This window comes from Petromyzon marinus, chromosome 14 (assembly GCF_048934315.1).
Source record: "Petromyzon marinus isolate PM22_M1 ecotype Great Lakes invasive population chromosome 14, UKy_Petmar_22M1.pri1.0, whole genome shotgun sequence".
In the NCBI taxonomy this organism is placed as follows: domain Eukaryota; kingdom Metazoa; phylum Chordata; class Hyperoartia; order Petromyzontiformes; family Petromyzontidae; genus Petromyzon; species Petromyzon marinus.
Window position 1 is genome coordinate 10,661,850 of NC_133680.1, and position 23,357 is coordinate 10,685,206.

The 23,357-nt window shown below is 46.1% G+C and overlaps 1 protein-coding gene across 12 annotated transcripts in view; it reads left to right on the forward strand.

Annotated features, from left to right (window-relative positions):
• NRCAM (neuronal cell adhesion molecule) overlaps nucleotides 1-23,357 on the forward strand; it is a 261,902-nt gene that overhangs the window by 173,332 nt on the left and 65,213 nt on the right. For 11 of the 12 annotated variants that reach the window (XM_032954073.2, XM_032954071.2, XM_032954080.2 and 8 more), the window contains 13 exons: nucleotides 297-431; nucleotides 1,543-1,686; nucleotides 2,926-3,037; nucleotides 5,360-5,529; nucleotides 6,411-6,558; nucleotides 7,102-7,226; nucleotides 9,778-9,876; nucleotides 13,094-13,195; nucleotides 13,982-14,182; nucleotides 15,882-15,952; nucleotides 17,328-17,556; nucleotides 19,451-19,566; nucleotides 21,604-21,808. In XM_032954073.2, the coding sequence (XP_032809964.1) occupies nucleotides 297-431; nucleotides 1,543-1,686; nucleotides 2,926-3,037; nucleotides 5,360-5,529; nucleotides 6,411-6,558; nucleotides 7,102-7,226; nucleotides 9,778-9,876; nucleotides 13,094-13,195; nucleotides 13,982-14,182; nucleotides 15,882-15,952; nucleotides 17,328-17,556; nucleotides 19,451-19,566; nucleotides 21,604-21,808 (1,857 nt within the window). The remainder of the gene's footprint in view (nucleotides 1-296; nucleotides 432-1,542; nucleotides 1,687-2,925; nucleotides 3,038-5,359; nucleotides 5,530-6,410; nucleotides 6,559-7,101; nucleotides 7,227-9,777; nucleotides 9,877-13,093; nucleotides 13,196-13,981; nucleotides 14,183-15,881; nucleotides 15,953-17,327; nucleotides 17,557-19,450; nucleotides 19,567-21,603; nucleotides 21,809-23,357) is intronic. The other variant, XM_032954079.2, reaches the window with a different exon arrangement.

The following is a 23,357-nucleotide window of genomic DNA, read 5'->3' on the forward strand; positions in this document are numbered from 1 at the left end:
AGAGGACGACCACAGCTAATGTCCCGGAAAGTGCCACTCATTTTACTGGCCCCAAATATTAATAATTATGATTTCAGTCGATGTCAACAGGGAGTTTAACTGGCACCATGATTGCTTAGCTAAGCCAAGCACGACTCGCTGTAATGTCTATATTTTGGCCAGTCAATGTAATTATTACCATGACTTAGAAATGTGAGGTCGCCTTATTTGTGAAATCGCCGCGTTATTGTGCTCGACCAACTCCTCCTAACCGTTCTCCCCCTGTTGTGTGTGGTGTGTGTGGTGTGTGGACACAGCCGCCCCCTACTGGCTCACGGGAGGCCCGGAGAGCCGCGTGGTTCAGCCGGGCGAACAGACGACCATTATGTGCCGCGCTACCGGCAACCCCAAGCCATCGATTCGCTGGCTCCTCAACGGAGGGCCCATCGAAGGCAAGTGACGTTCACCGCGAAGAGTAGCAACGAGTGGGGGCAATAGAAGCCACCAGTAAGATGTCATCAGAACGATGGTGATGAGTGTGGGGAGCGTCCGTAAGATGGGATCGAGGAGGGCAGATCACCGAGACCGGTGCTGGTCTACTTCGGTGGGACCCGGAGGTCGGTGACCAAGAGGAAGACCTTAAAGCCAGACACTGGGGATAATGAGCCTGTAAGAGTGCACTTTGGAGGACAGGTGTAACGTTTGCGATCGTTATAGGATCTCGCGGCAAGGAAGTAAGTGATGGCAACGTGTGCCGACCTGACGAGTCGCCTTCACATCACAGCCTCTTGACCTTGATGTACAACAGCAGTGGGTGTTGCGCAACACCATCCACCATAAGCCAGTGATAGAAATTCGACATTCCGAATATAGGGAACTGTCTTCTATCGGTCAACCACGACCGACATTCAACAAAGCGGTACTTTATTTATTTTATTGACTCAGTCGGGATGATGGACCGAGTTGACCCAACTTTAGGATGCGAACCCTCGACTTTATGAATGTGTGTCAAGTGCTCTGTCAGTAGAGCGAGGCTAAAAGTTGCGAGTTTTAAAACAACAATTAATCTTGTTGCCTGAATATACATTTCTAAAACCAGTCGGTCACGTTTCGTGAATTGCAATTCGATATCTAACATCGTTTACTGTTCAGAATTGTTGATATGTGACGAGGAATTTTTAGATGTAATTGAGTGGATTCAGAGAAGAGGTTGCCTACTTTTTTCTCTGCTTGGCCGTGCGGATAGTGCATTCGTTTGTATAATTCTTTACAACTGCGTAGGTTTTTAGCATTGCGCTGCATAGCTCTCGGATGTGCGTTGTCAGGTGGCACCGCGTGTTACTTGGCACGGCGTTGTGACATTTCGCTCCAGCAATTCAGCTCCTTCAGTAACAGCTCGTGCTCCGAAGAAGCTCCCAGCACGTGGACAACAACAGAAAACACAACAACATCGGACACCCGTGCACAAACAACGCGGCGGTACACAACCGTCGGGAAAAAAAAAAACGCATCTTATAATAATTATCGTTGGCTCGAATAGTTATTTTTGCTGATTTATTTCAGAAGCTGGCAACGACCCGAACAGGAAGGTGGATGGTGACACCATCATCCTGTCGAACCTGCCCGAGGGGACGAGCGCTGTGTACCAGTGCGAGGCCACCAACAAGCATGGCTCCATCCTCGGCAATGCCTTCGTCAACGTGCTGGGTCAGAGCCGCCTTCCCTTTGAGCGCTCACACGGCATGACTTTAACGGACCATTCATTCTCATCATCGTCGTTATCAGCATTAGCATCACATTAATTATCTCCATCCATCATCATAATTGTTGCTATCATTATTATTGCTGTTTTTATATACAGTAGTGCCTTTGCACTAATGGACCCAAATGTGCCTTGCATGTTTTTGTTTTTATAATAATATGAATAAATACATAATTAAAAACCCTGATTATTTGGTTGTGGATCGACACAACACCCCATGGTTAAATATAACAGTGTTATCAATTTCTGGAACTATCACCACCACCATCATCATCCACCTCGCAAAAATATGTACTGAATATTTTGTTTTATGGAAATATTTCACCTGGGAATCCCTTGAGATGGAACTTCTTGTTTGCGAGGGTGTCCAGCGCATCAATTGATACAGGTGCATAGCCAACACGTAACGACACATGTGCATAAATTTTATAGCATTGTCAATCACCGTCTATGGTAGTGACAATAATGCACCAGCGATGTATGTATCTATGATGAACTTATTTCGTACCGTACGTAACCAACTGTGCTAATCGGAGGTACGGGGGAAGAACAACAAGCTAAACACAAAAAGCAGTTATAAAGAAATTAGTTTTCAATATAGATTGTATTGAATTTTTGGGTTGCATACGGAGCGACCGATGAAAGCACGGGAAGAAGTAGCACTCGCTGCCACGGTAATGGAGAAGTGGTGGTCGCCGCTACTTTAGGGGCCACTAACGAGACAGAGAGAGAGATGCTTGTGGCAAAGCTAAGAGTTGCCACGTGTGGAGAGAGAAGAGCTATAGAGTTGGGCAGAGTGCAAAGATATAGAGTTGGCACTTGGTCATCCGAGTGTAATAAATCGCACACACCAGTTCTGGGTTAGGAACACGAATGTTTGCTTGATTATTTTATGATTACTTTTTGTGCACGATTTAAGTTGTGATCATAACTAGCCATTGACGACAGTGCAGACTCGGTGTGCACCACACAGTATCATTGGATAACCCTCAGTGCTTTACCAGCCCACTAATTGGCTTGTACAATTATGAGGCCACTAAAACCCTGAACATTATCTTGAAAATGTTGGCCTCGCATCGACTGAATCGCATTAGATTTTTGTATTTGAATTTTTTTTTATATATATGTCAGTGTATGGCGTTGTGTACATGGATATTAACATGCCCATTTTGTACCTCTTACAGCTGTGCCACCCAGGATCCTGTCACCAATGAATAAAGTATATTCTGCTGTGGTGAACCAGACGGTGCACATTGAGTGCAAGGTGTTCGCCTCCCCACAGCCCACCTTCATGTGGTACGTCCCAAACACCCATCAAACAAACACAAAGATCCCCCATATAGCCTTAACAGGACTGTTGGGGCAAGTGCGGTTAGCAAGCACCTATGAAGGTCGGCGCGGTACACAAATGGCTGGGTGGCCAGCACCACGCTCAACTGTCTTTGTGTCCCCAGCGGCGATATTTTTTACACACCGGACCAGGTACTCATTTGAGGCTGAGTCGCCCTGGGGGAAGCCCAAGACCAGTTCAGATAATCGTCGCGGGATTTGGCCATGAACGGGAATCAAACTTGAGTGGCCTGGTTCTTAGCGCAGCGCGCTAACCGCAACCCTACTGCTCCCCACTAACACCCATCACCCAACAAAGACAAAGATACCCCATATAGCCTTAACAGACTGTAGGGGCAAGTGCTGTTAGCGAGCACCTATGAAGGCCGGTAACGGTACACGAGGGGTGGGTGGCCAGCACCATGCCCGACCGCCTTTGTCTCCCTAGTGGCAATGTTTACACACCACACCAGGTACTCATTTGAGGCTGAGTCGACCTAGGGGAGGCCCGGGACCGGTTACCAACACACACTCTTACAAAGGCATATGTAGCAGCAATAGCAGAGGCTTTAAGCACTCTGGATATACTGGTTATGGGTTGACTCGGACCAGACAGATGATGGGCTAAGTAAAATAAGTACCACTTCGTGGGCAGCCTGAAGAGGTTGTACTGTGTGACAGACTGGCCCCCACCATAGGAATGTGGAATTCCAGCACGCAGTTTTTTCATGACGTGCATATCTATTAATGGTTTTGTAGGTTCTTGCATTGAGATCTACGTTCACGTTCAGCAGCTCAAGAGACCAGGATAGTCTAAATTTGCTAGAGTCACTTGGGACATTAGTGTGCCTATAGGGGGCAATTGGTTGCTATGGAAATGCTTTGAATTGGGAAAACTTTAGGCCTTGACGACAACACTCAATGGCCTTATCTTGTGAAAATATGTCAGGGGATCTTCAACGTCCACTAAGTGCACGTATAATTATACTTATTAAACTCCCAGTAATAATGAGCGCAGCCGCTGGATTTAATAAAATGTGTGCCATCGTGTTGCACTAATTTGGTTTTCCTGTTATTTAGCTGAATCCTACGTTAAGAATAAATAATTGTCACCGTTGGCTCAGGGATACCGGCAGTGGGGAAGTTTGACAAATGTCTAATTCGTTTTGTTTGCTTTTGAAAGAAAACCATAATGCCCGGATAGATCCCACTCATTCACATTTGACTTGAGGATAATGAATAATAATATATGATGAATAATGGTATGCGGATGATGGTGATAATTATCATTGTTAAGATTCATAATGGGCGATGCAATATAGATGATAGTGGATCATCGCAAAAAATCACCGCAAAAAATGTATTCAGCCTCTCGTGCTGTACGATATCTCCTGTTGTGCACTGCTGAACAATGGCAGCAGTAACGTCGAGGCGAGTCAAACGTCACAATCAGTCGGTGTGCAAGTGCCGGGTGTATTAATTATTACATCGCTGGATCGTGAGAGATAGCGGTGGCTTGCGGAGGCCCTTCATCGAGCAGTGGATTGACAATGGCAGATGAAAATTATACTGATGACGAATAATAACATTGTATGTATGTATGTTGAATTTCTTTCGCACTGTATGTAGCCAACCGTGCTAATCGGAGGTGTGGGGAAAGGGCAACAAACTAAACACTAAAAATAGTGCTAAAGGGATTAGTTTTCAATCTAGATGATTTAAAAGTGTGTAGCCCCAATGGCTTCCTAGTATTGGAAGAAAGAGCGTTCCGGACTGGCGTCAGAAAGCGCGCGGTGCGGTGACCGTCCTTGCTCGACGGCTAGCCTACATCCGCCGTTGCCACGAGGAAGACCGGAGGTCCCGCGATGATGGCTTACGCTCCATCCTCACCGTCCTCCCCAGAATATCCATAAACGACACTGGGCTCGGGTCCCAGGCCAATGTTGTTGACGGCCCGCAGCAAACTAAACACTAAAAACAGTTCTAAAGGAATTCGTTTTCAATCTTGATTTTAAAGTGCATAGCTCCATTGGCTTCCTAATATCGGAAGGAAGAGCTTTCCAGATGGCCGCAGAAGCGCGTCTGAAAGCGCGCGATGCGGTGGCCGTCTTTGTTCGATGGCTTAGCCAAAAGCCGCTGCTGCGAGGATGACCGGAGTTCACGTGATGGTTTATGCTCCTTGACGAGATCAGCGAGGTCTTGCGGTTCATTTGTGGCGAGCAATTTTTGCGTGCAGTGAGTGCCTGGTGACGATGACTGAGTGTGGGTCTCTTTGGCGGTGGGCGACAGGTTCAAGGACGCCCACGGAGGGAAGCTGGAAGGTCCGCGCTACCAGGACTCGGCGGCGAGCGACACGCTCGTCGTCCCGCGGGTGCAGAAGGGCGACGCGGGTGTCTACACGTGCCACGTGCAGAACTACCTCAACAAGAACCAGAGCCTGGCTCGGCTGCTCATCAAGGGTCAGTGACGCCAGCACTCCTATCGGTTTTTTTTTTATTGTTTGCTATTGTAACGTGCAGACCCGCCCATACTGAACACCTGTGGAAAAGAGCTTCATGGCTCATCGGATTTCTCCAGTCTAAATAAAGATTCTGATTCTGATGTATGTTGAACTTCTTTTGCACCGTACGTAGCCAGCCATGCTAATCGGTGATGATGTGACCTCCTGCCGGCGAGCCTTCGACACTTGGCGTGGCTTGAGAGTGCACCTAGCCCGGTGCAAGCGTTGTGATTTCACCGACAATTGGTGGCAGATAGCGGCTGTTGTCATTGCGGTAGCGCTAAGCTCGCGCTTGGTCCTCTTGACAAGCCGAAGACAAAGTGTCTCCCTGCACAAGTTCGTGTGAAGTGGTGCTCTTCTCCACTAGGAGTCCTGAACGAGTGTCCGAAAATCATCATCCCAAAGGCAAAAGCATGTATTGCCATATAATGCCACTGGTGGCTTCACACTAAGTGTGGTAATCATTTTACCAGCTCCCATTGGGATGATGGGCAAAGTCATTCCGCAGACAGGGTTTAACTAGCAACCTTGCAACTGCAAGTAGAGCATGCTAAGTCGAGTGCCTTTTTGGATAATTTCACGAATCGAAGTCTTATCTACATCCCAGGTCTGTCTGCTTTGCTGCACACTAGAGACCAATGGCTGTGTCTCTTCTACCCCTGCCAATTCGGTGACTTGTCGCTCTCCAGGGTCGCGATTCGAATCAAGGAATGAATTATATTATGCATTGACCGTGGATGGGATAAATGGTGTTAAATTATGTTTTGTGTCGCGACATAGGCAAGTGTGATGATAGCAACGATGACTCCGTACGTGTGTGGTTTTATTTTTGTCGCACAGACCCAACGCGGATTGTGCAGCCCCCATCGGAGCTACGCGCCCAGCGATTTGGCGTTGCTACGTTTGAGTGCCATGCCACCCACGACCCCAGCCTGAGCCTCAACATCTCTTGGTTCCATGACGGATACCCGCTTCCAGAGAGCCCCAGGTCAGTCCACAACCATTCGGGTGTCCCCAGCCAATCGATATAATGCGATATGGTTTCAGGACAGTGACACGGTTCCAAACCAACCAATGGGCACACAAGTGTGCTCCCAGTACTTTGTAGATGAAAACAGACATTTTTTTAGGGGAAAAAAGTATCTCCCTGCTGAAACTAGCGATGGAATGCCACTAATATCCATTGCCCTGAGCCTTCGTGACAATTCCACATCCCCATGTTAGGTGCTATCCAGTAATTAGAATGATCTCAATAGATATCCTGTAAATTGGTACTCATATCATTGACCCCATGTAAATTATAGCCTGAGCCAAGCCCTGGCCAAGATTTTAACTCCCAACTTTTTCATTGTGAGCAGAGCATCCTAATTGAAGCACCACCCAGCAGGATGGATAAATAAGACAGTATTGTAATTAGTATTATTGTCATTCGTTCTCATTACAATAGCTGGAATACATCTAACGTGAAATGTTTTGATATCGGCGTGTGCCGTGTACAATCATTGTCGCCTTGCCCTCGCGTTGCGCTCAGACACGAGCTGGAAGGGAGTGGCCTGACCATCGTGAACGTGACGGAGGAGGACGTTGGCCACTACAAGTGCAGAGCGTCCACGGAGTTAGACCACGCCGAGGCAGAGGCTCGACTCACCGTCATAGGTACAAAGAAGCCGGGCTGGGCACTTGCAGGACAATAACTCTGGATGGGTATACAAGGGGGGAAGTTCTGCAGCAGATTTCATTGAAACACTTTGATAATTTGCCGATGATAGTTGAATTGATTGCATCATCTCTCCACAGATGTCCGAACAGTCAACTTAATCATTCACGTACTTAATCCAATTCATCCACCAGCTCCCAAGAAAACCCTACTTTATTTTGGCCAATGAGCGTCTGTGGGTTATCAAGTCTATTTTTGTTTTTCCCAAGACCCTCCTCAAATATTTAACAAAATAGATAAGCAAGCAATGTATCCTTCATATATCCTTCCCTAACCTTAATAAATCACGTTATTTAATATACACACGATTGGCCCCACAACCTGCTGTGGGTGCATAATTTATCAGCATTGATTCAAAACAAGCGAAACTGTGGGGGGCTTTTGACATACAGCGTATCATCAGCAGTCAGACTTGCTTCAACCAATGCTGGTGAACCACCTGATGTTGTAGGCTCAAATGTGGGGTGTGTTCTGTATCACAGACTCACGGCACCGTTGCGTCAGTGTGTGCCACCGCTCTCTCAGCTCGAAGGCATTGTCCTGTCTCCTGGCAAAATCAGTTTGTTTTTTTATCTAAAGCCTTGCTGGCAAAATGTTTGTTGCGCATATGATTTCAGCATCCACACTGGCCACTTTGTTGTTATTACTTATTATTACATTTGTTTACCAAGGAAAGCCTCGCTGAGTCTCATAACTGTTTTTCAGGAGGGTCCTGCCACATTTTCGCAGTATCGTAGGGTTGTGAGTTCAAATCCTGGTTGTGACTCAACTAAGCCCATTATCTGCGTCGGATTAATAACATGATTAAAACAAATTTGTGGGAAGTTAAAAGTATTCGTTGTGTGGAGACTGATTCCTGCCAGAGCAACAAATAATTTCCACCACTGGCTTAGAACTCGCAATGAGCACTGGCCAATGCTTCATTTGATTATGCACTAAGACGTTGTTTTGTAATGTGCTAGTTGACTGTTGCTGCATAAGGCATATCCCAATGATATTTAAAGTAGCAAGCTTTGAGGTGGCTCAGAGGACTCATAATGGCTGTGTAAAAGTAATGAGCCAACACTGCCGATATGCCTGGTTCAAATTGGGACAGACTCCTCTGATTAAACCGGGTTCTCGAGCGTGGCGAGTTGATGGCCTCAGCACGGTCACCGATTGGCTGCACCAAACAAATCAATTTTGATGGTCGTTTAATTTGTCCTCTGCGAGGAAAATGTCCAAAAGCATCTACTGTATAGTACGTAAATCATCATTTACGTCGATTGTTTATGAAACGAAATCTTTTTCGATCAGAAAATATTTAAGATTCCATCAAGGAGGGTTTATTCAGTCCACCTATTGCGTGCCAAAGATTTACAAACGTCGAAACGCAAGTCCCTTGACGGATCCCGCTGTGTTAAGCGGCACGTGCGTGCAAGATTGCCACCGATTGTCCCTGTTTACCTGCAGCTCCTGTCCTCTATAGGGTTACGTGTGAGTCGCATTACTCTGTTCACACAACCCTAAATGTGATCTCCGGCCGTGATTCTCACACTCCCTGTGTCTGTGCCTCAATGTTATTAACCAAGTTGTGTTTTCCCTTCCCCTGCCTGCAGAACTAATGTGATTTTCCCCGCCTGCCTTCTGGATATGAACCAACTTGTCCTTCTTTCCTGTTATTTGGTTGTGTGCCGTTTACCTGCTTGATTGTCGATTGAATGATTTAATTTTTTGCTTTGTTGTAAACACTGAATTATATTTGCAAGTATTGCGACAACTAACCCGGCATGCGGTAACAAGAACATTTCAAGAAATGTATGCTATGTCTAGAAAATGACTATCTAGAGGTGGCCGATTAGCTTAGGGGGCTAATGCTTTCTCAGAGCAATGAGCCAGTACTGCTGAGAGGTTGGGTTCGAATCTGAGTTTCAGCCACCCATGATTGAAGGAGTTTTGTTCTCAGGCATGTCGTAGGTTGATGATCTCTGTCCAGTTAACTAATAACTGTGCTGAGATATCGTGCAAAAAGTTGGGTTTTCGCTCAATCTGGCTCATTTCAGGTCTGGGAAGTTAAACAAATTTTATTGACGTGATGAACACTCTCTGCAGGACATATATACAAATGTGTACCACCTTGTGCTGCAGAGAGGGGGGCGATTGAAGTGGATTCAGAAGTATTTTTGTGATGTTATCATCCATGGGCCATTCTCTAACAATATCTGACGTTACAGTGCTGAGTGGGAGAGCTCACAAAGGAAATGTATTCATCTCATGACACGATGCCTGTGGCATAATTCAAATAGTAAAAAATACGTGAATATTCTCTACAACAGCAAAGGCCTAGTTTAACATTGTGCCGCATTAATTGAACGGTTCCTGTGCCTCCAGTCTGTGCTTTTTGTTCATTAACTAACGCCTCCCTCTCCCTCACGATGTTCTTTACACTTTGACCCTAACCCTGCCTGCCCTCTCCTTTTCCCGTGCTGTCTCCCCTGGGAACATCCTAAGACTCCCCAGACGCCACCCTATTCTCTCCCGAGCTCAACGCGACGCTAGTTAGCTCTCCCTCTATCCCCAGCCCCGTCGGCGGTGTGGCGGTAACGATAGGTAAAACGAAACCCCCGTCTGTTCCCTGCGCTTCGGCCCACTGCATTTATCTGTGATGCCCTCACATCACATCAGCATGAGCACTTGGATCTAGTTAGTCTGTCGTCGTGCGGCGCTCATCCATTTCATCTGATCACAGATGGCGATCATGATTTTCGTGGCTGGTTTTTTTTTCATAATCAGCCCAGGTACAGTATTTTAGTGCGATTTTTCTCTCCTGATTTTAAGTGAGACACAACTCAAACATTAGTTTGAAGCTGTTGTGCTTCGTCGAGTGAATATCGATCGACAGCAACTGCACATTTGAAATCCTTTTTTAAATATAAAAATAAACATGCAGGTCCATCTTTAAAAAAATATGACTGCTGGCTACAAGATGCCATAATTGTAGCTTTCAAATTCCCCTCCACTCCACGAAACAAATTGGAGACAAGAGACTTGCACTGTGCGTTTTACCAACTTGCACTATGCATTGAGTTGTAGCCGGGATCACGTGGCTCCCACCTTGCGCATGGAGGTGAATGGTCTCCAGCGAGGTTGTGATGTCATTGGCTATGGTGGTGTGCCTAAAAGTCACATGGCTGTGGCATTCGGGTTTTTTTTATGACAAAGTTTCAAACTTGTGTCGGACAGCCTAGTTAATCAAGAAAATACCAGTGTATTCATTTTGAGTTGTGTCTTCCTTTAAAACACATAAACTGCTGAATCAATTTTGATTTGAAGCTTTCGTGACTGCAGGAAGCCATACTCTTTGGTTCTTTTGGTAAAGTCACGTAGGTGTAAAATATAAGAAATCACGACGTTTCGGGCGCAACACAAGCGTCCGTCATCAGGTGGGGTAGCCTGCTTAATCAAGCTAACATCTAATCAAGCCAGCACAAATCCCCGGAAGACTTAAGATATTTACAGGCCAAATCAAAATATAAAATAAGCACAGGCTAAAGTCGAATGATATATTTATTTATTTGGTTGCGCATCATTAAAGGAATACGCCCACAATGCTTTGCTTGATTTACTAGTGTGTATATTTACACAGAAGCCTTTGCAGCCACTGCGAGGCTGTGTTAGATAATTATTGGAAGGTCTTACTCTTTGGTTTGCAATCACGAAAGCTTCAAATCAAGTCTATTGGAAGGCCATTCACAAAGAGAACACTTATGAGCCTCATTTAAGAGTGATGGCTACATTTTGCAAGCCATTGTGGGTTTAAATCTCGCCAGTGCGGGAGAGTAGGCCAAACACAACTTAGAGGGGCTTTTGAGAGCTCCCTCGAGTCGAGGCCCTCCTGCCAGCAAATGTCACGAGACATTGCTGGTCCAGGCCTGCACCTTTCCTCTTACCCACTGTGGGTTAATTTCTCACGTTGCTGTGCAACCTTGGTATGTGCCACCTTGACATCATTTGGTTAATGTAATTGAACGGTTGCTTCATAAGGCATGCCCTGATTGTCCCCTGCTAATTCGCCAAATCTAATAGGTCCCACCTGAACGCGACGCTGCGGTTGTGTATATTTGCGCAGCGTGCACGGCATCCCATACCGACACGCAGTACAATTGCAATGCAGGCCACCAGGTCTTGAGTCGCCTTGGCTGCAATGGTCAATGCACATTCACCTTGCGTGTCCATGGGGCATTATTGCGCCGTGCTGAATGATGACAGCAGCTTCAGTTTCTACAGAGGAAAGGCAACTTTAATGCGGAACAAAACCAGGCTGCCCGGCTGTTCCCAGCTCAACAGGAGCTGTTGGTCAGCACATTATAATTAACTGTTTTGCCACACGCGTGCATGCTTAGTCGTGATTTTCATCTTAGAAAGGCAGGGCAAGGTGTGTGCCCTTGTGTATAATTAAAGGACATTTTAAAGACAAAGGAACTGGATTCTCTGCTCTTATCGTATGTCACGCATCCCAAGCAAGGGCATCCGTCCAGTCTGTCTTTGGTAAATACGTTATGAAATGTACATTAATGGGTATAAATGCGTGGATTATTTATTTATTTACTTACAAGCATTTATTTTACCGATCAGCCCATATGGTGTTTGTAATCAATAATATTGCAAGGTCAAGTCCTGGTCAGGGGTCGACTTAGCCCGTCATCTATCTGGGGTTCATGAAATGAGTACCATTTTGTGGGAAGTCTAACAATGGTCATCATTCTGGACAAACTGGTCCCACCATAACAATGTGGAATCGTCGTAACTGGTTCGAGTTTTTTCTTGGAGTTGGGCACTTCCAATTTGTTTTTTGAGCAATGAGACGCCAATTAAAATTACTTCATAATATACATACATAATAAGTATTATGTTAAGCATGCATTATGCAAACGAGGTGACTGGTTAACCAACATTTAATCAAATGTCTACCGCAAATGACTGGCACACTCAGTCAAAATGCCTTGAGAATCCAGGTTCTTGGTTTTCATGCCTTTGTGTAACATTGCTTCATGTGCTTCATACTTGGTGTGCACACAGTACGCGCATTGCACGGAATGGATTCACAGTGTTGGTTTTTTTCTTCTTCATTTAACCATATTCACATGCGCGTATAAATGCTGGCTTTGCTGAACGTGTGTACACTGTTTAAAGTTCGCGAGGTATCAGATTAAAACAGTCAAAACTTTGACTTTGACCAGGGTGACTTTTAGTTCAGAGTAAGTGAAAGGCAGTAAAATGGAATGTTGCATTCCATTCGTCAACAGAGGTGTGTGTGTGTGTTTGATTATATTTTATTAAATATATATTGTTGGCAGAATTTTGTGTTTTCATAGTCTTGAAGATGTGTTGTCTGGGCAGTACTTCTTGTTTTGGCTTCAGGGTAAGTGTAAGATAGTGAAACTACGCTATGTAATTTACCTATATTAATTACCATATGTAGTATGTGCATGATATATAAATTGATAATTCAGTCCAACCACTCTATAGTAGTTCTTGCAGTTCATTTATGTAAAGCATCGTCCGTTATAAAAGTTGATGGTCAAGTCTCTGTGACATTGTTTTGTATTTACGTGTGTCTGTGTATAACGATAATATAATTTGTGTGCGTACGTCATTTTATGCGAGTAGTTAGTCTTTGTGTGCATCCGCGTATGTTTTTGCATTTGTGCCTTTGCATGTGTGTGTGTGCATTAATTTTTCGTGTACGGGTGTGTGCCTTTGTATGTCCTTGTGCATGTGTGTCTTTCCCTGTGTGTGTGTGCACGCGTTAATCCGTGTGCGTCAGACCGCCCGGATTCACCCATGGACTTGGAGCTGACAAACCGGCAAGACCTGAGCGTGCGTCTCACCTGGAATCCTGGCTCCGAGAACAATGACCCCATCAAAGGTCTCTCTCTATTCTTACCCTCGCCGCTCAAGAGCCCAGCGTACAGGACGAGCAGTCTTGTTTGCTTGTCAATGGTTTCAATTGTTCCATTTTTCAGAGAGCCCTTGTCCATGCAGATTCACGAATGAATAATGTTGCTGGCACACAATAAAGGGTGGGGGGGGGGGGGGTTCATTGTTCGCGTTTCCTCCTCTAATTGCAAGTTAGGAGGATTTGCCTTTATATCCGGCGCTTAAATCGCAATGTGCTCCAATGCTAATTAGGGAAGCCCAGGGTAATGCTCTGAATTAAATTACCATAATTAATGCACATTGGGACGGTGCGTGCATGGGTCTTGAGTGCGCGCGTGTTTGTGTGGAGCGGTGGTGCATTGATCAGTGAGCGCACTGCGCGATGATCCCAGCAAGCTGGCTTCCATTCTTGGCTATAGATGAAAACCTGTTCTGGGCCTCCCCTAGGTAAACTCAGCTTAAAATTAATACCTGCTACAGTGTGCAAACATCAGCACTGGGGAATAAAACACAATGGCAGCCAGACATGGTGCTGGCCACACCCACCCTCCTTTCGTGCATCGTGTGGTTCTTCATAGGCGCTCGCTAACAGCCGTCTGTTAAAGGCTATACGGGGAGGGGGTGGGGGGGTTGGTATCTCTGTCACACGTGCATGCCTGTTCCTACATGTGTAAACACGCGCCAATCTACGTACGCGTACGCGTTCGAGCGGGCGTCCCGTCCACGTGCGCGTGTTTACGCTCGCCCGCTCGGACGTGCGTGCGCGCGCGTGCAGAGTTCGTGGTGGAGTACGAGGAGGACTGGTTCGAGCCGGGCGTGTGGCACAGGCTCAGCTCGTTCCCAGGCTCCCGCAACTCGGTGCTGCTCGACTCGCTGTCGCCCTACGTCAGCTACCGCTTCCGCGTCGTCGCCGTCAACTCGGTGGGCCCGAGCGAGCCCAGCCTCCCGACGGAGCGCTGCCTCACCGTTTCCGCAAGTGAGCAGAGCACGGGGGCACCACCACCCACCATCCACTCTCCGCCACTCCTCTTCACCGAGGAGGCTAGCAGCAAGCGAGGCTGCCCTTAGGGGTGGCCCGGTAGCTGGGGAGGTTACCACAAGTTCCTGATTAACTTGGTGTATATGTTTAGTTGACAGCCCCATTGTGGTGGTCGTGGAGATTATTTGACCATAGTTCACCAAAAGAGTCGGTGCGGGTTCATCAAGGTGGGTGGGCCCAGTACCTCGTTCATTATCACACTCCGCTGATATTAGTCGTGGCTGGGAACCGAACTCAGACCGTTGGAATCAGGTGCCACAGCTCCCCCAGGTATACATGTAATAAAGCGAAATAGTGCAAATGTAACGTTCTTCGGTTACAGAATGCAAGACAAGATGCAGGAAAATTGGACACGTTCAAACAGGCTATTTTACGTATCAAATAAACGTGATGGTAAAGCACATTTAGACGAAGTTAAACAGAGTACCACATGTGGAGGAGGCTGGCAATTTTCATGGCAGGATAAGGTAAATAACTTTGGAAGTTTGGAAGAGAATATGGCAATAAAGTTTTATAGATGCAATCCGAGAGAGGAGTTTGTGATTGGTTGGACACCTGTGCAGCATGGAGGGGAGCAGGTTAACGAGACGGGAGATGTCGTGGCACCCAGAGGCCAGCAACAAAATGCAAACTCTAAAGCAAGATGTGGGTAATGAAACTGTAATAGGCCAAGTGTCAGCGTTGCAACAATGACGTGATCTAGCAGAAGGAAGGATGGGACAACCAGGTGTAATACCATTAATGGTATTGGAAATAACCTCTTGACTTTGACCAAATTATACGGGTGATACAAAATCCGCAAGATTCACAATTTGATGACTTCTAACATTTTGGAGTCACAATATATTATTATTTTGCATTACCGTGCTTGTAGAATTAGCAGGGGCTGTACTGTTTCCATGACCCAAACACATTATGATTAGAACTACTCGATTGTCCCGTGTACAATTGCTGTCATTGTATTGTGAGCACGATAATTTTAATTGGCGAATTAATGCATTGGTACAGCCCTCTAATCATTACCATGCTCTCGACTTGGACATTTGTCTCATCTTATGTTATATATTCATGGGGCACCTTACGGGGGCACCATCACCACACAAGGGCTGCAGCGGTTCATGAAGGAGGGGCCCAGTGCCACCACCTTCTCAGCAAAACTCTGGATGGACAATAACTGCTGCATTACCAGTGATGCTCACATTTAGAAGGATAAAAAAACTTTCAAAGGCAGATTGGCTCAGTGTTGTTAAAGTTGCTGTTATTGTTTTAACCGTTTTAAGATTCAGGCAGAAACCAACATTTTACCCATTACGATTCGCGGGTGAACAGACTTGGGGGTAGTGCTGTGCGGGCGTGCGCGGTGACCCGGCTGAACTTTGGTATTTCTAAAGGCAACATGCGTCATCCATGTGACGATGTCACCTTTATTTTTGTTTCCCTGAACTCTAAACCACCTGGTCCTGTTGCGTCTCATCACGTCAAAAAGACTGCATTGTAAACAACTTAAAGTATTTTTTAGCATTACCCACAAAACAAAGACGTAGACACGCACACACGCAAACACACACGCACACAATAAATTTTAGCCAACATACGGATAACCATTGCGCTATCGTCACGTTTTATTCTTTTACAGGTCCTCAAATAAATCCATCGGGTGTGAAAGGGGAAGGAACCAATCCCACGAACATGATCATTTCCTGGACGGTGAGCAAACATGACGTTGGTGCCCAAACTGTGCAAGACCCCACGACACAATGGGCATTCACGTTTGAATGTGTCCGCAAATACAGCCACACACCTTAACCCACCTGCAATGAGTTTGCCCTCGTCCTTGCATCTATATAAAGGCCTCAGACAATGCCATGTACGAGAGAGGAAATGTATAGACCGCTTATTGTACTTTTAATAGATTTGTTCTTGATGTCAGAAGTCAAAGTGTCTGTCAATACTCAAACGAGCATTGAACTGGGCCAGTGTTCTTTTGGCTGCCCCTAAGCCAGGGCTGGACATGTCACATTCCAAAGCTAAAGGGCCAGTCTCTTTGTAAGACAACGACTGCTGGCTTTAAACAAAATGATAGAAGTTTTATAGGCCCACACCCCGTTGGATGGTGAATCCATGACCAGGAATTGAACAAGCCCTTCAGTTGTGAGTCATACATTTTGCCACAGGGCCACCTGGCTGGATGCTCAATTTAAATTATCTGTTTTAATTGCCTGTAGAAAATGTATTCTGCTATGTATTATTTTATTATTAAGAGAAATTCCTAGTTTTCTTGGGAATAAAATGGGTGTAAAACTGTTACAAATAGGTACATATTTTGTATCAATCTTAGATGGTTGATGATCGGCTGTCATTCAATCCGGCATTTTTTTGCATTAAAAAATCTGTGATTTCCCCCCCTCAAATGAATTTGAGGAGGCTGTCACCTTTTGTTCATAGCACTAAGTCTGTGGTGAAAATTTCACATTCCTGCCGAGTGGTCCAGTCCCCTCGTGGAGGGCCATTTCATTTTTTTATTTCCATAAAGTTGCAAGTGATGAATCGACCTCTGCCCAGGATTTTGGACTCTCAACCCTCCGATTGCGAGTCATGCTGCCTGACCACTGTACCGCCTGTCCCGGAACAATTCTCTTCTTTACCTTAACTTCACTTGCAGTTGTATTTGATAAGTGTCCTTGTATGTCAATATACAAGTGCAGTAATCACCCTGTATATATGCGTTGATGTATCTGTAGATTATTTTTTCCTATGAATACTTTTTAAAAGTAATGTTTCCAAACGAACTCTTGATACTGGAAATATTCATTAGGTCTGTGCACTCTTTTTTATTTCTGCTAGTAAGGCTGTTGTTGTGGTGTAATTTGCATGCTTGTGTTTTGCTCTGATTTCTTACTTGCTGTACATTGTTTTTTACACTCTTGCTTTTGTCATGTTGGTGACCCAGGTCACGCACACAAATGAGACTCATCCTGGTCTCTCGAGCCATTACCCGGTCAAACGAACTTAAACCCTGAAGGACAGCAAGAGGCATGTTCCCCGTCAAATTTACGCGTTCCCCGATCTCTCGCGCACGCAGCCCATGCGAGGAGTGGACCAGAACGGCCCAGGCTTCGGCTACCGCGTGTCGTGGCGTCTCCAGTCGAGCGGCGACGCGGAGTGGACGACGGAGACGGTGCTTAACCGTTCCCACGTGGTTGTGTCGGGCACGCCAACCTTCTCGCCGTACGAGATCCGTGTGCGGGCCGTCAACAACATTGGCCTGGGACCCGAGCCCGACGTCGTTATCGGATATTCTGGGGAGGACGGTGAGGATGGAGCGTAAACCATCATCGCGGGACCTCCGGTCTTCCTCGCGGCAGTGGCGGATGTAGGCTAGCCGTCGAGCAAGGACGGTCACCGCACCGCGCGCTTTCTGACGCCAGTCCGGAACGCTCTTTCTTCCGTAACTAGGAAGCCACTGGGGCTACACACTTTGAAATCATCTATATTGAAAACTATTTTTTTTTAGAACTGCTTTTAGTGTTTAGTTGATTGTCCTTCCCCTACACCTCCGATTAGCACTGCTGGCTATGTACGGTGTGCAATAACTTCAGCATACATACTGTGCATGACACATCTGTAATATACAGTACTCCACTCTTGTAGCCATCATACATTTTCTCCATGATTATTATCATCAACTAATGGATGCTGCGGATACATTCTGCACAAATGGGAGACTAAAGGAACACTACACTATGAATATGGTGAACAACGTCTAGTGATGGAATATCGAGTGGACAATTGTCCACTGTTCCACATTCCCTGGACACATCTGAGAAATTCACTATGCATCTCCCAAATCCCTTGACTGAATCTCTTAATGTAACGTCTTATTGCAAAATGTCCACATTACTTAGGCTGAATACCATTCTGCGATGATCCACTATTGTAAAGCCATCACAATGATCATCTTATATTTACATTATCATCATCATCATTTCATCATCAGCAGTATTATTGCCAACAGCATTGCCATCATCATTCTTTTTATTGTCACCATGATTACTCACCTCTGTCTCATTGTCCATCATGTAACATTTATAGTGTCTCTTTGCACACACGAGCATGGAGTGCCTCTCATCTACTTTAGCAGCCCTGAGACAGTGGTGGAAATTCCTCGTTCCCATGGAGGGTGCCAATCTCTCCATCGAGTGACCACTGAAGACCTCCCATATGGGGGGGGGGGTCCTTTATTATTGGAGTAAAACCCAGACCAGTAATTAAATTGACAACCTTGTCAGTCCAAATCAGATGCTCTAAACACAGGACAGCCTGGCCAGATTAACATATTTAATACACAATCATATTACTGTAACCAAATTAGAACACAGATCAAATTTCGGCCACATTCACGGTAAAATGTTTCCAAATTAATGAAGGCACAATACACTAACTACTGTTTAATCAATACAGTCCGTGTATGTAATTTGCCGTGTGTATAATTTGATCCAAAGCATGTGCTGGTTGTTTGGCCAATTAATACGACCTAAACCCAACCAAAAACACTTAGAAACTGTTAGACATGAACTTAACTCATCAACATTCAGCTGCTTTGTTGCAATACCATAAGCTGAAAAGTTGCTTTGTCTGTACAACATCATGTCTAATTGTGGTGTGAGCATACAATAATTCATCATTAAGTACAATCAACATTTATATTTTGGCTACAACTTCTCTGCCAAACGCAACAAATCACGGTTTGCCATAGCCTGGAGTGTGGTGATGCAAGTGACCCAATATATTCACGACCAGTCTGTGCTCTTTACCACCATAGTGACGATCATTGCTGTGTCGTGAGTATTCCTTTCTCTGCCTTGATCCCTGACATACTGATTTACCTCCGGGTTAACAGACATCCCTTCCACAAATGCATTGGCCATGCTGCAGCATGGGAGGCATAGAGGGGTTTTACCCTCATTAATTAAGGAGTATTGGTTTTTTGCATTTGATTTTGGCAATGACTAGTGGCTGCCGATGTCACCAGAAAGAATTACATATATGACAATGAAACAAAAAAAATACATTCTTGCATGTACCATCAGAGAATGAATTTAGTTACGTTGACAAATAAAATCGTCGTTAGAGCTTTACTATGAACAGCCATGATGATGTTCAAGGTAAGGACGTCTTAATTGATGTCGTTGCATCCTTTTGCAGTTCCTTTGGAGTCGCCCAAGAACGTGCGTGTTGAGGTGCTGAACAGCACCATCATCAAAGTGACCTGGGAGCCCGTGCCTCTGGAGTCAGTGCGCGGACATATCCTGGGCTACAGGGTACATATACGTGTGTGTGTGCGAGTGTGCTTGTGTTGTGTCGGTGGGGAGTAATCGTGTAGCGGTTAGCGCGCTGCGCTATGAACCCAGTGGCCCGAGTTCAATTCCCACTCACGGCCAACACCAGTGCCGATTATCTGAACCAGTCCTGGGCCACCCCTAGGTCGACTCGGCTTCAAATGAGTATTTGGTGCGGTGTGTAAACATTGCCACTGGGGAGACAAAGGCTGAGGTCGTGGTGCTGGCCACCCCCCCCCCCCCCCCATGTGCCGTACCAGCCTTCATTAACATTATCCTTACAACAATTAAAAACACAGATCTCAACGTATAACCTCCGAAATACATTTGCAGGGTTACGCACTCTGATCAGTTCTCCTCAAAGTGGTACTCACTTTATTGACACCTAAACGGATGGTAGAGTGACTTAATTGCAGAGCCACGTTTTGACCTCGCAACCTTTTTCCATTGTAAGTCAATCGTCATTGTTGCAGCACCACCTGCCCGGGACAGCGCATCATAGCTCGCGCGTGTGTGATTAACGCGTTCTCGCCAGCGGAAATTATGGGCAAGGAGTGCCCAAGCGCAGGGTGTATGCACTGCACACACACCAGGGTGACTTTAATCAGCGAGAGCCCGGTAGCGTGTTCGACAGCTCTGCAGTGTCAGGATTGACCCCGCCGTCCTGCCGTGACATGCTGTCGTGCACGCTCCTGAATGTCGTGCGCAGGCTGACTGACCGACAGCCACTGACGCAGCCCCTTTCCAAGGACTTGCATTGAAATTCTTGATATTGCGTCCGTGCCCCTTTGCGTGATGGTTAGCAGCAAGGTCGCTGTCAAAGGGGTGTGTGGGCATTTGTGGGGATTGGTGGCACGGTGTGTGCAATGTGTGGGGAACAGTGGTGCTGATGTTTGTGCTCTGTGCTCGGAGCTCAGTGGCCTGAAAGAGATTCCCAGCCATGGCGTAATATGAGTAGCGTATGGTTTCAGAACTTGTTCTGGACCTCGCTAAGCTGACTTAACCTTAAAATTAGTATCGAGTCCAGTTTGCAAGGTGAGCAAAAGTGAGCCGGTCTTAATGCAGGCCACACAAATACTACACCCTCGTGTGCAAAGCCAAGCTTAATGTGTACTCACTAACAGAACATGCCCCCAACACTCTGTTAAAATATATATATTTACAGGGAATTTTTGTCGGGAAAGATTCCTGAATATATACACAATTCCAGTATCAACCAGTATTAACTTGTTCTCTGAATCCCCAAGGCTGATTCAGCCTTTGCATGAGCACCTACGATAGGTTGCGTTTTCACCGTCAACAATGGGGAAGCAAAGGCAGCTAGCTGGGCAAGCATGGTGTTTGGCCATAGCCATCCCATAATTTATAGAGTTTACCTCCATAAGTGCTCACCAACATCCTACATCAGTGCACACCTTATACACCTCTGTGATGGTACGTTAAATGTGTTAGTTTTTAGGTGTTTTAAGAACATCTCACCGTGCAGTGCTATTATTTGATTACACAACTCACAATTGAAAGAGTGATCAGAAATATAATCAATCTCTGGGGTCAACTCTAAATATCAATCTACCTGGGGTCACTAAATGACTACTAACTTTTGGAAATATCAGCAGTGCTGGCCCCCTTCTATAGAAAAGTGGACATTTTCAATACCAATAAAAAAATCGATGCTGCACGTTTGGCTTACACTTATCACACAAACTCCGGTCATCCTCCCAGCGGCTTTTGGCTTGCCATCGAACAGAGATGGTGACCATGTCGCGCACTTTCAGATGTGCTTCTGCGCCATCTGGAATGCTGTTCTTTACGAAATTGGGGAGCCACTGGAGCTACGCCCTTTTAAATCATCTAAACTGAAAACTAATTTCTTTAGAACTATGTTTGTGTTGAGTTTATTGTCCTTCCCCCGCAACTCCGATTAGCACGGTTGGCTACATAGCGTGCGAACACTTGACTTTCTTCCTTACAAATTGAGCCGAGCCGAGCCCGGTGCCATCATGTGACCGTGCCATGCAGGTGCACTACTGGCGCGTGCGGGCGCTGGGGGACCGCAGGCGACGCCGGTCAAACCGGGAGGTGCTGGAGTTCCAGCCGGTCCGCACGCACGGCGTGGTTCCAGGCCTGCGCCCCTACAGCCTCTATCAGCTGGAAGTTTGCGTGTTCAACCGCAAGAGCGATGGCCCGGCCAGCACCCGGCAGCAGTTCCACACGCCGGAGGGAGGTGAGCACGAACATCCGCCGAACACGCACCCCACGTACGGGCACCGGCGTCTAGGTCAACGTGAAGAGATCATCGTGACCGGATATCATTGAATGCCACTTTACCGCACCACCGCTCTCTTTCTTCTCACAGATATCGCAAATGTTATGAAGTTGGCATCAGACCTCCAAAGCACGATCTTACCGACCCGTAAAATTTGCCTTTAGATATATCCCCTTTTAGCCACTAACCTCTAGGTACCATTCCAATACCTGTCTCTATACCTGCCCTTCTCCCACCTTACATTTGTATCCCACCCATCACAACCTCTTTTCCCGGCTACATCTACAACACTTTCTTTCCGCATTACACCGTGATACTACCAAGTAGCTTCACCCAAACCTACCAGGGAATTTCGATTATTTGCTGCGCACTTGATTTGAAGCTTTCGTGACTGCAGAAATCCATACTCTTTGGTTCTTTTGGTAAAATCACGTAGGTATAAAATAAAATAAATCACGACGTTTCGATTGCAACACAGGCAATTATCATCAGGTGGGAAAACCACTTCAGCAAGAAAATAAATTTCTTACCACGGCATCTCTCTCCCATTTCAGCAAAAAAAATCTTATTTTATTTCCGAATTTTAGAAAAATTCAAGTCTTTGAATATTTTTTTTTAGCACAGACATTCTTCTTTCATCTAGAAGCAGCAGAGACTCTGAGTCGGTCCCTTATAAGAATTTGAGTGATCTGACTGCGTACAAATCCCGTTGTGATTTTTCATTTGCCATTGGTTCGAAATGAAATATATTTCAGATCCCGTATGAAACATAGATAATGAGCCTCCGTGGGTTTTCACCCGGTTAAATAATGTCCATCAACCATTCGATCAATCCACTTGCAGTGAATGCACGAGGTGGATGTATGTACGTACGTACGTATGTTGAACTTCTTTCGCACCGTACGTAGCCAACCGTGCTAATCGGAGGACGTGGGGGAAAGCCGTGAATTTAAGGGCAGCCGTATTGGATTGAAGCGGAGATGGAGGCAGGGGGTGGGGGTAGGGGCAGTGTGGGAGAAGTGAGAGCTGCATTTCAGACGCACTGGGGCAGAACTGCAGCAGGTGGTCCCGTCTCATTGATAAAAGCAGTAGTAGTGATGAATGGGCTGCCTCTCTTACCTATTGTATAGCTCTGGGTGCATTGACCAGGGATGGGGGTGGGGGGGAAGATATAAAGAGAAAAGAGAGTCTAGAAACACACAAACTCTCACGGAAGATTTTTGTCCCCCCTTAACCAGCAAATTCACTCACCCGCTCCCTTGCTCACTCACTCATTCATTCACACGTCGGTTCAATGGCTCGAACATTCACAGCACAGCTCCATCGGTTGCATGCAGCCACCGTCGCTGCACGCAGTGTGCTTCTCCTGCTGCTCCGTTAGTCACGAGAAGACCTTGAGGACGATTCATATTGACATCGCCTTGGTAACGGGGGCGGTATTGCCTCACCTCGCTGTGTTAGTCGCTGCCCCTGCGCCTCGACTGTATGCGAAGGCACGGTGACGTGT